Consider the following 14389-nt stretch of genomic DNA (forward strand, 5'->3'; position numbering starts at 1 on the left):
CTGCCTAATTTGCATCCTGGGTCTTCCACTTACTGGGCAAGTTACTTCATCTCTCTGTGTCTCAGTTCCTTCATCTGTAAAATGGGAAGCATGATCATGGTAGCAACCCTACAGGCTTGTTATGAGGAATAAATGAGTTAACATATTTAAAGTAGTTAGAACAGCGATAGAGACAGTATTCACTATTCATCATTTGTACTAATTAATTTTTTCTCTTTACCTTTATTTTGTTGTTTATTTACTTTAGTTGACTTTATTTTTTAGAACAGTTTTAGGTTCACAGCAAAATTGAGTGGAGGGTACAGAGATTTCCCATAAACCCCTGTCCCCATCAACATCCGCCACCAGCATGGTTCATTCATTACAACTGATGAACCTACATTTACACATAGCGATTACTCGAAGCCCATAGTTTACCCTAGGGTTCACTCTTGGTACTGTACATTCTATGGGTTTTGACAAGTGTACAGTGACAATGTATCTACCATTACGGTATCTTAAAGAACAGTTTCACTGCCCTAAAGCTCCCCTGTGCTCCACCTATTCCTCCCTCCCTCCCCTCCCAACCCCTGAAAACCACTCATCTTTTACTGTCGTCATATTTGGCCTTTTCCGGGATGTCATATAGTTGGAATCATAATTAATTTTTTTTGTTGATTTACTGGAAGTGCTTTATTTTTTATTTTTTGCGGTACGCGGGCCTCTCACTGTTGTGGCCTCTCCCATTGCAGAGTACAGGCTCCGGATGGCGCAGGCTCAGCGGCCATGGCTCACGGGCCCAGCTGCTCCGTGGCATGTGGGATCTTCCCAGACCGGGGCACGAACCTGTGTCCCCTGCACTGGCAGGCGGACTCTCAACCACTGCGCCACCAGGGAAGCCCCTTACTGGAAGTGCTTTATAAATGCCAAGTATTTTCTCTAAATATCCCCCTATGAATTAAAGTGTGAAATTCATGGCCCACATGCTGGAGCACCCTCCCAGTCTGAGGAACCAAATAGCCTCCCCCTCACCAGAGACATCCAGGACTATTGTCCACTCCCAGCAGAGCTCCAGAACACTCTGACCTAAAAACTCAGAACGAATGTGTAACCCAACAGTAGTTAGCTAGTAACGGATAATAAGAAAAGATTAGAGAAAGAACACTCAGCTTGTTTCAAAAGGCATTTTATCTCACAGTTGATTTATAAATGTTCGTGATAAGTTAATACTTGTATTGCTTTTCTTTACTTTCTGCTTTCCTTACCTGAGTATCAGTCAGGGGCCTGTGCCTGCCCAGAGGCCCCGCTGTCCACCTGGTGTTTGCCAGTCACAGTGGCGGACCAGGCTGCAGAGGACCAGCCAGGCACTTAGAGGGTACTCCGAGCAGGTGCATTCTCATTCAAGGATGGCAGTCGGGGCAGGTTGGGGATCGCTGACAGCAGCTGAGACGGGGCTCAGCACAGAAGACTGGGAAGATGAGTCTCAGGCGAGAGGGTCCATCTGATGAGGAGGGCGGGACTGCTTCTCCCAGACATCTCAGTGATGTTCAACCGCTCCAAACATTAGGGAGGGCTTCCCTGGTGGCACAGTGGTTGGGAGTCCGCCTGCCGATGCAGGGGACACGGGTTCGTGTCCCGGTCCGGGAGGATCCCACGTGCCGCGGAGCGGCTGGGCCCGTGAGCCACGGCAGCTGGGCCTGCGCCATCCGGAGCCTGTGTTCCGCAACGGGAGAGGTCACAGCAGTGAGAGGCCCACGTACTGCAAAAAAACAAACAAACAAACAAACAAAAAAACACACTAGGGACACAGATCACAGCACACTTGAGTGACTGGGCACCTTTGTCAAAAGTTACACAATGCATGATCTTTAGTGCATGAGAGAAGGGCCATCAGTGATATAGGCAGTAAGCTGGATTTCTAGAGATTGGGATGGTGTAGATGTGTTATCTTCCTTTTTCCTAATAAAAAATTTTTCCACTCACCACCTCCTTAATCATTCTAAAACTGCTGTTATTTTTCATGCCTTTTAATTCCTCGGTGTTCATTTCCAAATTTGTTCACCTTTCCATTTAGCCAACCCCAATTTTTTTTTTTTTTTACTAAGGCTTATTTAAATACCCTAGTCCTCAGAATTCCTTCATCCATCCCTAGTCTCAAAACTCATTCATTCATTCATTCGTTATTGTAAACCAGGAGTGACATTAACAGACCGCTGTCACCTGGGACTGGGAAGCAGATGTCACCCCCTCAGTGGGTAGTGCCTCCCCTCTGTGTGGAATACTCGCCTAGTACCCCTTTTCAGCCTGATAAACTCTTCTTTGTTCTGGCAGCTTTAGAAAATGCACTGAGCCAGGGTTGCATGCTTGCCCTCTACATTCATAGAAAACCTCAGAGGACACCTGTGAAATGTTGGCAATAAGCAGGGTGGCCCTGGGCTCTTCCTGCAGAGCAGCCTCAAGGGTCTTTCCACCTCGAAACCTTCCCCTTCCCTGTGCCCACCCCGCCCGTCCTACCCTGCAGGGATCTGCCGTACTTATGCGGCAGGCACCCAGTGGTTCACATCCACTAGTCTGAAATCTATCAAACCTTGGAACTCAGGGTTGGTACCGCCTTCACCTGGCACGTGATGAGAGCACAGTTTGCATTTGAATGAATGGATAACCCTGAAAGATCTCAATTCCTCTTCTCTGGCGGACATGTGCTAACATTTATTCTGTTAGAATCACATAACTGCGTGCAGCAAGCCAGTTCGTTCAGTTACCTGGGAGTACATTTTGCAGCTCACTCAACCCAGGAGGAAATGCGGGTGGCCGTGCCGCCTGTTGTGGAAGCTGCACGGGCGTGCTCTGAGGTTTCCTATGAATACGGAGAGCCGCAGGGAACACTGGCTCAGAAAACGTTCTAAAGCTGCCATGATTGACTGGAAATTTTGGATCTTAACTGCAAGTGCCTTCGGGTGGAAGTAGGAGGAAAACGATCTTCCATCCAGGGAAGAACCTGGATAAGTTCCTCGTGGCCTATAACTGAATGTCACCCCTGCTCACCTGTTGTCTGATTTCCGGAGTGCAGATCTACCCTTACTCAGCTAGAACAGTCCTCCAGCATCTGCAGTCCCGCTCTGTCAGGCACCCGGCAGCAAGAAGTGGGGTTAGGGAAGAGCCACTCTTTCTAGTTTCCCAAGTTCTCCCCTTGGATCAGGTTCCCAGGGGTTCCCAGCCTCAGCAAGAGGGACATTTGGGGCTGGATAATTCCTTGTTGTAGGGGCCATCCTATGCATTGTAGTATATTTAGCTGCATCCCCGGCTTTTACACATTAGATGCTGGTAGGACCACCCCTCATCCCAACCAGCTGTGACTAAAAAAAGATCTCCAGACATTGACAAATGTTTCCAGGCTGGGGAGAGGGTGCAAAATTGCCTCTGGTTGAAAACCACTGAATTAGACCATTGGAAGGTCATACACTCAGACCACATTTAGTCAGGCCCTCCTACTCTCACATTTACTGAATTGTGCTTTAATGTTATACGATTGGTATTTACCAAAATTGCAGCAGGAGGAAAAAAACCATGAAATTGGCTTCACATTTTTTTGGTAGAATGAGTGTTACGACTATTAGTTTTCTTTCAATCAGTGGTTTTTCACACTTTTTAATTTAAGAAATGCAGTCCTTGTTTTATGATTAATATTATCTCCTGATGAGCTAGGCACTTGGTGAGGTTTTCTGTCCACTACCCTGGCTGCCAGGACAACCAGCCCAAGGCACAGATTGGCACATTTTTTATCTCATTTACCTCATTGCCTGGTTTCTTTCTAACTCTATTTTGTTTAAATATGTTTCAAAACTGTATCTTAGGGACTTCCCTGGTGGTCCAGTGGTTAAGACTCTGGGCTCCCAATGCAGGGGGCACGGGTTCCATCCCTGGTCGGGGAACTGAGATGCTGCATGCTGCACAGCATAGCCAAAAAAAAACCCAAAAAGAACAACAGCAACAAAAAACGAAAAAAAAAAAACTGTATCCTTGCATCTTTTCTTAGAAGGAGATAGACTTAGAAATACATTTCAATATTGTGAAATATAATTCAACAGTATTTACTGAGCTGTCATTAAATATTATTACTCCTTGAAACTCATTTTAATGTACTCATCTTTGATTCTATAAGAGAAATTTCATGTAAAACTTTTTATCTTTTGCTTTCCCTCCATTCCAACCGCTGGCATTTGAAATAACTGGCCCTGCCCCAACTGGAAAGAACTACTTGTCTTCCTGTGGCCCTCTCACCACAGAGCTAATTTTTCTTTCTCATTCTTACTTTGCATCACTTTTTGTCATCTGAGTGAAGCAGTTGAAGTAATTGAGGACAATGCCCTGGTGTGTGTGTGTGTGTGTGTGTGTGTGTGTGTGTGTGTTGGGGACTATAAGAAGAGAACGGACCATAATGAAGAGAGAAGTGATGATAAAAGAATTGCCTTCAAGTATATGGCATCTAAGAAAGGATTAAAGTTAGTCTCTGTAGCTCCAGGAGCCTAATGAGAGGACAGGAAACGAAAGAAGAACTTTCTACATAGGGGAAACGTGTAGCCATGGAGGAGGCCATCTCAGCAGGGAGTGAACCCAGAAAACTCGTGCATTATGATGGTTTGACTAATCTCACTGCCTTAAATTTTTTTCAGGTAAAAAGGGTAATACCTGTTCAGTGTGGAGTATTTGGGACATGTAGAAAGGGGGAAAAAATGACTAAAATCATTTGAAATTTCATTAACCAGAGATAACCTCCATTAGCAGGGTAGATCCAGTCAGGTTTTTTCCAATGCATTTTTTTCTCTAAAATTGAGACCATAATTATTAAAAGATAACTACTTATCTTGATTGACAATATATTCAAAAATACCATTTATTAAAAATTGTTAAGGACATAGCACTACATGTTTTAAGTTTTTATTGGAGATCTCTTCTGTGATTTCATGCTTTAGATATTCTTCTCAATCCCATGATTTGGGAATACTTCCCTAGCTTTTCTTCTAGTTTTAAAATAGTTTCATTATTAACATTTTCCCCTTTAATCCGTTTAGAATAAATATTTAGAATAAAGTACGAGGTGAGGATCTAACCGTACTCTTTTCTAAACACTGTGAATTATGTAAATTTATTGCTTTTGAATCATAAGTTGCTTGCCCCTCTCTGCTTATGGTATCTGTAACTTAAAACTATTCCCAGATGTGCACAAGGATACCCGTAACACTGAGCTACTCTAATGTACAATCAAGAGTGGGACAATGTCTGCAACAGTTGAAGAAATTACTAGACACAGTGATCCAAGCAGGGAAGGGAGGATAACACAAATGGGGACATTGGCTATTTGATCTCCACTTAATTGTTATAAATACATAATACATTAAAAAAATCTTCATCAAGACATACATTTTAAGAGAAAATGGGACTTAAAGAATATGTAAAACAAATTAATAGATGTCACCCCTGGTGGTAGGATTATGGATTATTTTTATTTTCATATTCTGTTCCATAAGTTCTAAAGCTTTTCTGTGTACTATTAATACATTTAACAATTATTTACATACACACATATACAGAGATAGCAAATGAGGGAAAAGGAAATCACAAAGGGAACCCAAAGCCTAAAGGTGGAGGTAGGTGTTCCTTAGCTGCTAAGTCAAGTGTTGGCAGCCTTGGGTCATTTATTTTTAGAGGCCACTGGTAGAAGCACCATCTTCCTCCTCTGCCCGACAACTGTGTTGTCCCAGAGCTGGGCCCCCCAGAGCACAGCTGGAGTCTTTTCTAGGAAGGAAACTTGTGGGTTTTCCTTTTCTTCATGGTTTTCTAAATATCGAATTTTTCGACTCTCCTAACTTTTCCCTCCCAGTGGTTCCCAACGGAACAGGGGAGGGGGCTTCTAGGCCAACGTGTGGGCATTGGGTGACCCGGCTCCGATGGCCCCATTCCCCAGCCATCAGCCTCTCCATGGCTTCTCTCTCTCCAGGCGGTTCTTCAAGGACATGCCCCACAACGCACTGGACAAAAAGTCCAACTTCGAGCTCCTGGAGTAAGTCGTGGGACCGGCCCCAGCCTCTCCTCCCTTCCTTTCCTGCTGCCCTGCTCTTTCTGCCACCCCATACGCCCCCTTATCCCCAGACCACAACCAGGAAGGACCTGTCTCCCTGGTCCTCCCGCCTTTCCCTGATTGGCCAGAAGTCCTGGGTTGGGGATGAAGGGGAGTCAAATGGTGCTTTTCTCCCCCTTCTTTCAGGAAAGAAGTGGGGCTGGACCTGTTTTTCCCAAAGCAGATGCAGGAGAACTTAAAGGTGAGGAAACCAGTGGGTGAGGAGCTCAGAAAGACTCCCTGCGTGTCTCCTTTGTGTACACCCTAGGACTAGAGCTAAAGGGATGGGGCTGGGGGTAGTCAGGGAAGCCAGGGGTCTGCACTGCCTTGGGCCATCTGGACACAGGACCGCTCCATCCAGCGGGCCCTTTCTGTGGCTGGGAATCAGGAAACACGGCTCTAGTTCCACATCAGAGGCCAATTAGCTTCGTGGCCTGAGCACCGGGGATGTCATCTCCCCTGCCTCCCTCCCAGGGCCATGGTGAGCTCTCTTGAGACAACAGATGTGCACTTTGGGTAAGACATCACCACTGCCCTCGTGGCAGAGGCCTGGGGACCATCCTACAGCAGCAGGCAGGCTTGCGGTGAGATCGTAAGGGAAGGAATCAGGCCCCGCTCACCCCTGCCCCTCTCCCCCAGCCCAAGCAATTCCGAAAGATGATCCAGCAGACGTTCCAGCAGTATGCCTCGCTCCGGGAGGAGGAGTGCGTCATGAAGTTCTTCAACACCCTCGCAGGCTTTGCCAACATCGACCAGGAGACCTTTCGCTGTGAACTCATTGTAATGCCACGCTCTCTTTATTCTCTCCCTGACCTGAATTCCAGGCCTCTCAGGCAAGGGGGCCATGAAGGCAACTCGGTGTTGGGGGGGGAAGGGGGAGGGGGGGCGCGGGGCGTGCCGAGAAGAGGCTTTGCTTGCTTGTAAGTTCCGTAGCATCAGGGCCCCCCTAATGTATCCGAAAATGCAACTAACGCTAAGCCACTTGCCTGACGAAGGGAACTGAAATCTTGGCTCCAACTCTGGGAGGTGGGCAGTGCTGGCAGGGTGCTGGGAGGGGGGTAATCTGTATGGCGGGGTGCGGTTAGGATGGAAGGAGCTGGAGGACCCGGGAGACAATGGCTCGTGTCTAGCTTAGTGAGCTGTTTTCAGATTTCTGAAATATGGGCGGGCAGAGCTGGGGCAACAGCCCATCTCTCCTTTGATTCCAGCAAGGATGGAACATTACTGTGGACCTGGTCATCGGCCCTAAAGGCATCCGCCAGCTGACAAGTCAAGATGCAAAGGTAGAGACAGGTGGGGGGCAGGCCCCACCCAGTCCCAGGCAGAGCCGTCTTCCCCTTTCTGCTGCCTTGTACCCTGGCCTGCCCCATCGGTTCTTCCTCCCCCACTGCTGAGAGCAGAGAGGCCCTTGGTTATCAGTAGCTGTGGAGATGCTGTTTGGGATAACAGCATGGGGCAGATGGTTCTTTACATCCCTGTGACTGTCCCCTGCTCAGAGGAGGGGGTCAGGGGTGGTTTGGGGGGGAGGGGAAGAGGGAAGGACACTACTGTTGTTCTTCTGGCTCAGATGAAAGAGTTGCTCTTTCAATGGCAAAATGGGGTAACCATGCCCCGGGGAGTCAGAAGGCCTGGGTCCAGCCCTGGCTCTACCACCCCCTTGGTGTACGACCTTGGGCAAGCCCTGGCTCTCTCCAGGCTAATTGTTTTCTTCTGCAAGGGGCTTGGGCTAGATGATCCTCCTTAATCATCGTTGATTCCCTCTTCATCCCCGTGAGAGACTCCGGTTCTCAGTTCTTTCTTAGGCCCCATCCCCACACCATACTGACCCATCTGCATGGCCTGATCCCAGGAATGGGATGGTCTGAAGGACCCCCTCCTTTCCCACAGCCCACCTGCCTGGCCCAGTTCAAGCACATCAAGTCCATCAGGTGCCTCCCGCTGGAGGAGGGCCAGGCGGTACTGCAGATAGGCATTGAAGGCGCCCCGCAGGTGAGCATCTCTGGGCACCCAGAAGCTTGGAGACATTGGGAACGGCCTCAGGCTGGGAGCCCCTGCTCAGGCCAGCCTGGCCGGGGCTTCCCTGACTGCTGAGATCTTGTTAAGAAAATGGCACCTGGTTCTTAGACAAGGTAGCAGGATGATGATAAATTAAAGAAACTATCTCAGGAAGCAACGTTATTGTTAAAAATGTCAAGAAAGGGGGCTTCCCTGGTGGCGCAGTGGTTGAGAGTCCGCCTGCCGATGCAGGGGACACGGGATCGTGCCCCGGTCCGGGAAGATCCCACATGCCGCGGAGCGGCTGGGTCCGTGAGCCATGGCCGCTGAGCCTGCGCGTCCGGAGCCTGTGCTCCGCAACGGGAGAGAGACCACAACAGTGAGAGGCCCGCGTACCGCAAAAAAAAATAAAAATAAAAATAAATGTCAAGAAAGAAGCTGTAGGAGATTGGGGGGGGGCGGGGAGCGGGGGTAAAGTGATCAGAAATCAAGGTGTGGGTCAGAGGTCTAACTTTGAACAAGGGACAACGACTCAGAATCAAGACCTTGGGGCCCCAGGGCTTTTTGTGGGTGGGAGAATCAGAGAGCCCTCAGGCTGTGAACAGTTTGTCTACCTCTCCTTTCATCCGTCTGTCCCCTGCCCCACTCCCTCCCTCTTCCCTTCTCTCAGTTTCTGCTCTTGCATACTGAGCACCTCCTAGGTACAAGGCATGTGCTGTGCCCTGAAGAACCAGAATAAGCCAACCTGGAGCGGCCTTCCTAGAGTGTAGGGTGGTCAGTTGGGAGAGGTGATGAGAGCGCCCTCTGGTGGCGGTGGGAAATGCAAGCTGAGCCCCAGGAGAAGGGCTGATGGCGTCCAGGCCGGGGAGTGGGCAACAGAGTCCTGCAGTTTCTTCTCCAGTCCCTTGGGGTAGACTCTAGCCAAGGGTCTGGGGTCTCATCCTTGGCTGGTCTCTTCCCTGCAGTCCTTGTCCATCAAAACCTCCTCTCTGGCAGAGGCCGAGAACATGGCTGACCTCGTAGACGGTTACTGCCGGCTGCAGGGGGAGCACAAAGGCTCTCTCATCATTCGACCCAAGACAGGTGTGTTTCCACTTGGAGGTAAATTGGACCAACGGGCAGATGGCGGCACAGCTGAGCCAAGCCCCCCCAGAGGCAGAGCGGGAGAAGCTAAACCATTGACTGATATGTGAATGAAGAGGCTTTGGAGGTGTGGGGTTGGGGCTCACCCAGCCCTGTTGGTTGCGCCCCGTGGTCCCATCCTGGGTCCTTGGCTACAGCCTTGGCCCCGCTGGCCAAGGGCGGCATGGGGGCTGGCTTCTAGAGGAGAGGATTTGTAGCCCCGGGAAAATCAAAGCTATTGCCGGAACATGGCTGGTCCCTCCTCTTTGGGGATGGAGTCAGAAAGCAGAGGTCAGGCTGGAACGATTGACAGTGGCAGAGGAAGCCTGAGAGTTTCTTCTACTAAAAAGATTCCAATTCAGGCCAGACGCCTACCCAGCTTCCACTCCGACTTTCAGGGGCCACAGAAAGGCGGGAGGGATGTCCCTTGTGTTGGCCCCTAGGAGCAGTGCACCCAGGACCCTGTGGCTCTGACTCCAGCTCCCCCTTCTCCTCCCCTCTCCCCAGATGGTGAGAAGCGGAACAGCCTGCCCCAGATCCCCACACTGTGAGTACACCCGGAAGGTGGGGAACTAGCCCCGCACTCAGCCTGTGTCTTCCCAGGAAAAGCAGAACAAACAGGGAGCCTCCCCGCCATGGTTTCTGGTTTCTGGACCCCAGGAGAAAATGCTGGAATCCCAGCATTTCACAAGTGGTGATTTTTCACCAGTAAATTTCTCCCAGAAAATTCATGCAGGGATATCCCTGTGCCCTAATGCCACCTGGCATCATCTTTAGTGGGGGGAGGGGGTGGTATTGTTGCTGTTCCCTCCCTCCTGCCCCCTGGCTGCCTGGGCCATGCTCCCAGGTTACTGCCATAAGGACAGGCTGCTTCTCCAGGCAGGGTGGGTGGGAGAGAGGGGGCTGAGGCTACCCTGGGGGAGCATTGCCAGGCTCTGAGCTCACTTGGCTTCTGCCCTCCCATCTCCCCCTATAGAAACCTGGAGACTCGGCGACCCCACCTCTCAGAAAGCTGCAGCATAGGTAAGCCTGCCCATCTGCTGTCCTCTGCCTGCGCCCAGAGCCTTTCTTCTGCCTGCTCTTGTGACATCATCAAGTATTCCCTCAAAGTTGTAGAAAAATGAACTTCCCCCATGACTGCTCAATGACGGCTTAAAATGTCATTAATCATAACAGTTAACCTATGTTGGGCAGCTAGTATGGGGCACCGTGTTTGTCTTGGTCAGCTCAGTCTCCATAACAAAAACCACAGGCCCAGGGGCTTAAACAACAGGTACTGGTTTCTCACAGCTCTGGAGGCTGGAAGTCTAAGGTCAAGGTGCCAGCATGGCTGGGTCCTGGTGAGGGCTCTCTTCCTGGCTTGCAGACAGCCACCTTCTGTGTGTCCTCACATGGTGGAGAGATGGAGAGATCTGGTCTCTCTTCCTCTTCTTCTAAGGACACTAATGCCATCATGGGGTCTCCACCCTCATGACCTCATCTAAACCTAATCACCCCCCAAAGGCCCCAGCTCCAAATACCATCACACGGGATCAGAGCTTCAACATTAGCATTTGGAGGTGGGGACACAACATTCAGTTCATGACAGCATTAAATACATAATAGGTATTATTTTATTTAATCTTTGCATTCCCCAGAAACATTCATTTCACAGAAAAGGAAACAGATTAAAGGAGACAAACCAACTTGCCCCAAATAACAGCCGTGAGCAGCAGTGAGCAAAGACTTAGGCCGAGGTCCCTGAGCCCTATGGCCACACTGAAATGCTGGACAGCAGCCCAGTTCTTGTTTGGCTCCTCCCCACACCCCTCCCGGTGATGTCAGCTTGGTTCCACTGGCCTGTACGGGGGGAGCCCCACACCTGGTTCCTGGTGGTACCCCCTGAAGCATCTTGCCCATGGGGTGTCCTCCTTCTGTCATTCCAGAATCAGACATCTATGCAGAGATTCCCGACGAGACCCTGCGAAGACCAGGAGGTAGATCCCTGACTGCCCCACCCCACCCCTGCACGTCAACCACAGCCAGGGCGCTGGGAAGTGACATTTGGGGAAACATGTGACACCAAAGGGGGACTTTCTTTCCTTCCTTTGTCCTCTCCCACGTGTGCCTCAGACAAGTACAAAGCTGAGTGAGGCATCTTTGATTTTGAAAGCGGAAATCATTGTTTATATCCCCACACCATCGAACTTTTGTGTGCCCTGGGGAGGGGGGCGGAAGGAACCTAAGCCTGTGGATATGGGACCCAGCCTTCAGAGGGAACAACTCTTCCCCTGTCAGAGACAATGAAACCTTCTAGATCCCCTTTCCCAGCCCAGCCCCTGGATCCTGGCTGAGGGGTTGGCGGGGTGGGGGGAGGGGCAGGTCTGGTAACGCCTGGGCAAGAGGGTGTGGAGCCTGGTGTTAGAGCCTGCAGGTGCTCAGATGCCCAAGGATGCAGGTGTGCAGATTCCCGGGGATGCAGATACTCAGATTCCCAGGGGTGCCAGCTGGTTTCTGCACTCCAGGACTGTCTTGCTTTCTCCACCTGTGCAGGCCCACAGTATGGCATTGCCCGGGAAGATGTGGTCCTGAATCGTATTCTTGGTGAAGGCTTTTTTGGGGAGGTCTATGAAGGTGTCTACACGAGTCACGTGAGTTCCAGCCTCTTCCCTGACACTCCTCCTCTGCTTTTCTGTAGAATGAGAAAGGAGCTTGAATACTCTAGAGTTGGAGGTGGCTGCCGTGGTGTGTGGATCTTCCCCAACTTGGTCTTTGCAGTATTTATGAAATACACAGGGAGTGATGAAAACAAGAGTCATTTCCAGAAAGGCAGCATAGCAGGGATCCAAAGAGAGGCAGCACCTGCCGGGGGGTGACTGACTCTTGGTGGGAGAGCTCGACGGGGAGGCGCCATGTAATGCGGTTGTGAGAAAAGGAAGGGTGGGATCTGAGGCCGCCGAGGGGGCGGGACAAGGTTTGCCTTTGTGGTTGTGCTTCTACCAGGCCTGGGGGAAAAGCCAGAGCAGAGGAAAGGGGCAGCAAAAATGTCAAAACCAATGATAAAGAGAAAGAGACCAGGACGCCATGTCTGACAATGACCTTGCACGTGCCCCAAACAAGCCCACTGACTTTGGGCAGATCACGTGGCCCCTCAGGCTCCATGTCTTCATCTGGACAGCCCAGGGCTCAAGGGATCTGATCTCGAAAGTTCTTCCAGTCCTGATCAGGAAGAAGGGGGTGGGGAGGGGAGGAGGGGAAGAGACAGAGGAAGAGCAGGCTTTGTGGAGACCCAGACATCACCTGTTTCCCTGTGGGAAGACCGTGGGAACGCCGGGGAGGGAAGTGCTGGGCGGGACTGAGGGGCCCTGGACACACTCTCGTTGCAGAAAGGGGAGAAAATCAACGTGGCTGTAAAGACCTGCAAGAAAGACTGCACTCTGGACAGCAAGGAGAAGTTCGTGAGTGAGGCAGGTAGGCGTCCCCGAGGAGGCCCCCAGACCAGGAGCTGGAAGAGGCCCGAGACTGTGCAGACCCAGAGACAGGGAGGGCCCGGAGCGAGGGCCGGGAGGCCACGGACAGCACTGGCGCCCACAGGGGAGGAGGGTTGCGCCGCTGTCTCCAGGTTAGACCAGCCAAGCCCGATTCTCACCTTGGACCTTAGAAGGGCTCGGGCCCGTCTCTCTCGCCGCCACTTTCAGTGATCATGAGGAACCTGGATCACCCGCACATCGTGAAGCTGATCGGCATAATTGAAGAGGAGCCCACCTGGATCATCATGGAACTGTACCCCTACGGGGAGGTGAGCTGGAGGGGCCCGAGGAGGACCCTTGCGATGACAGCTGGGCTGCAGTGGAGCAGGGCCTCGGGGGGCGGGGGATGCGCTCAGAGCCAGGGGGCCCTTAACTCCCAGCTGAAAGAGCCCAGAGGCCATTTGCAGAGGAAGTTGCCAGATAGTCCTGCCACCTGGGTGTGCCCTCCCCCTCCCCCCAGCTCCATGCCCTGGCCCGGGCAGGGTCCTCAGGGCATCTTCCCCTTCCTGCAGCTGGGCCACTACCTGGAGCGAAACAAGAGCTGCCTGAAGGTGCTCACTCTTGTCCTGTACTCGCTGCAGATCTGCAAGGCCATGGCCTACCTGGAGAGCATCAACTGTGTCCACAGGTGGGGCTGGGGGTGGGGGAGCCTGGAGAGGTTGGGGTCAAGCAGGGCTTTGTAGCCGCACAGAACAGGGGTGAAGGCCTGGCTTTGGTCCTGCCTGTGTGACAGTGTGATCACCTTCTCTGAGCCCATCTCCTCCTCTGAAGAGTAGGACAGCAATATGTTCCTCCCAGGATTGCCATTAAGAGGAGATCTGAAGTCCAAGGTGTCCGCCTGTAACTCAGTGCTGTCTAGGCCGCCTCCCTGGGGGTCCAGGAAGTCACTTCCCTGCTTGCTCCTCGCTTGCTGTCCTCCAGCAGTTCCATTTGGTGGCACCTGCCAGGCAGGAGAGACTGGGTCCTGGCAGCGCTGGTATGATCTTGGGGTCTGGGTCCTGCCATCCCAAGTGGCTGGCACTGCCCTGGTCCCCGGCACCTCCAGGCTGCCAAGACCAATCCTCCATCTGGCTGTGGAGCTGGCCCCTTCTCCACCTGGCTTTGTCCCCATTCCCTGAAAGGAGGTCCCCACCATTGGGAACATGATCCCCTGGAGGAGACAGACGGGGTGCTCTCAGAGCCCTGGGGTGAGCGGGTGAATTCTTCAATCCAACCCCATCGACCTCAGATATGTGGCCGTATGGATGACACTACACAAAGCTATGTCGGGGGATATGAACATTCATTCACTCACTCATGCAACTAATATTATTGAACTCCTCCCGTGGGCCTCCAGCCACTGTCCTAGGCTCCGGGATGAAGTAATAATCAAAACAGACAAGAATTCCTTTCCTTGTGAAGCTCACATTCTAGCATCTTCTAGGGTGAATAGTCATGGGGCAAAGGTGGTAGGATACCAGATTTGCAGCTTTGTGTGAAGTTGTCGTGCTTTGAAGTCATCTTTTCAATAATAAAGAAAAACGGTAGGGAGTGGAGCCTGCCTGGGAGAAGCAAGAGACAAGCCAGTTTGGGGCTAGAAGTGATGCTGGGAGCATGAGGTAACTGAGTCAGCGAGGGCTCCTGGGGGTGGTGAGAGCTCGGCTCTGGGCTGATGCCTTTCCCAACC

At 51.4% G+C, this 14389-nt stretch overlaps 1 protein-coding gene across 3 annotated transcripts in view; it reads left to right on the forward strand.

The window, feature by feature from the left end:
- The window catches only part of PTK2B (protein tyrosine kinase 2 beta), a 139127-nt gene that overhangs the window by 106314 nt on the left and 18424 nt on the right, over positions 1 to 14389 (forward strand). For all 3 annotated transcript variants that reach the window (XM_032634857.1, XM_032634856.1, XM_032634858.1), the window contains 13 exons: positions 5978 to 6040; positions 6245 to 6299; positions 6737 to 6877; positions 7306 to 7380; positions 7985 to 8086; positions 9058 to 9175; positions 9722 to 9761; positions 10191 to 10237; positions 11140 to 11190; positions 11747 to 11844; positions 12580 to 12664; positions 12892 to 12992; positions 13236 to 13351. In XM_032634857.1, the coding sequence (XP_032490748.1) occupies positions 5978 to 6040; positions 6245 to 6299; positions 6737 to 6877; positions 7306 to 7380; positions 7985 to 8086; positions 9058 to 9175; positions 9722 to 9761; positions 10191 to 10237; positions 11140 to 11190; positions 11747 to 11844; positions 12580 to 12664; positions 12892 to 12992; positions 13236 to 13351 (1092 nt within the window). The remainder of the gene's footprint in view (positions 1 to 5977; positions 6041 to 6244; positions 6300 to 6736; positions 6878 to 7305; positions 7381 to 7984; positions 8087 to 9057; positions 9176 to 9721; positions 9762 to 10190; positions 10238 to 11139; positions 11191 to 11746; positions 11845 to 12579; positions 12665 to 12891; positions 12993 to 13235; positions 13352 to 14389) is intronic.

The sequence above is a fragment of the Phocoena sinus genome, chromosome 6, assembly GCF_008692025.1.
Source record: "Phocoena sinus isolate mPhoSin1 chromosome 6, mPhoSin1.pri, whole genome shotgun sequence".
Lineage (NCBI taxonomy): Eukaryota > Metazoa > Chordata > Mammalia > Artiodactyla > Phocoenidae > Phocoena > Phocoena sinus.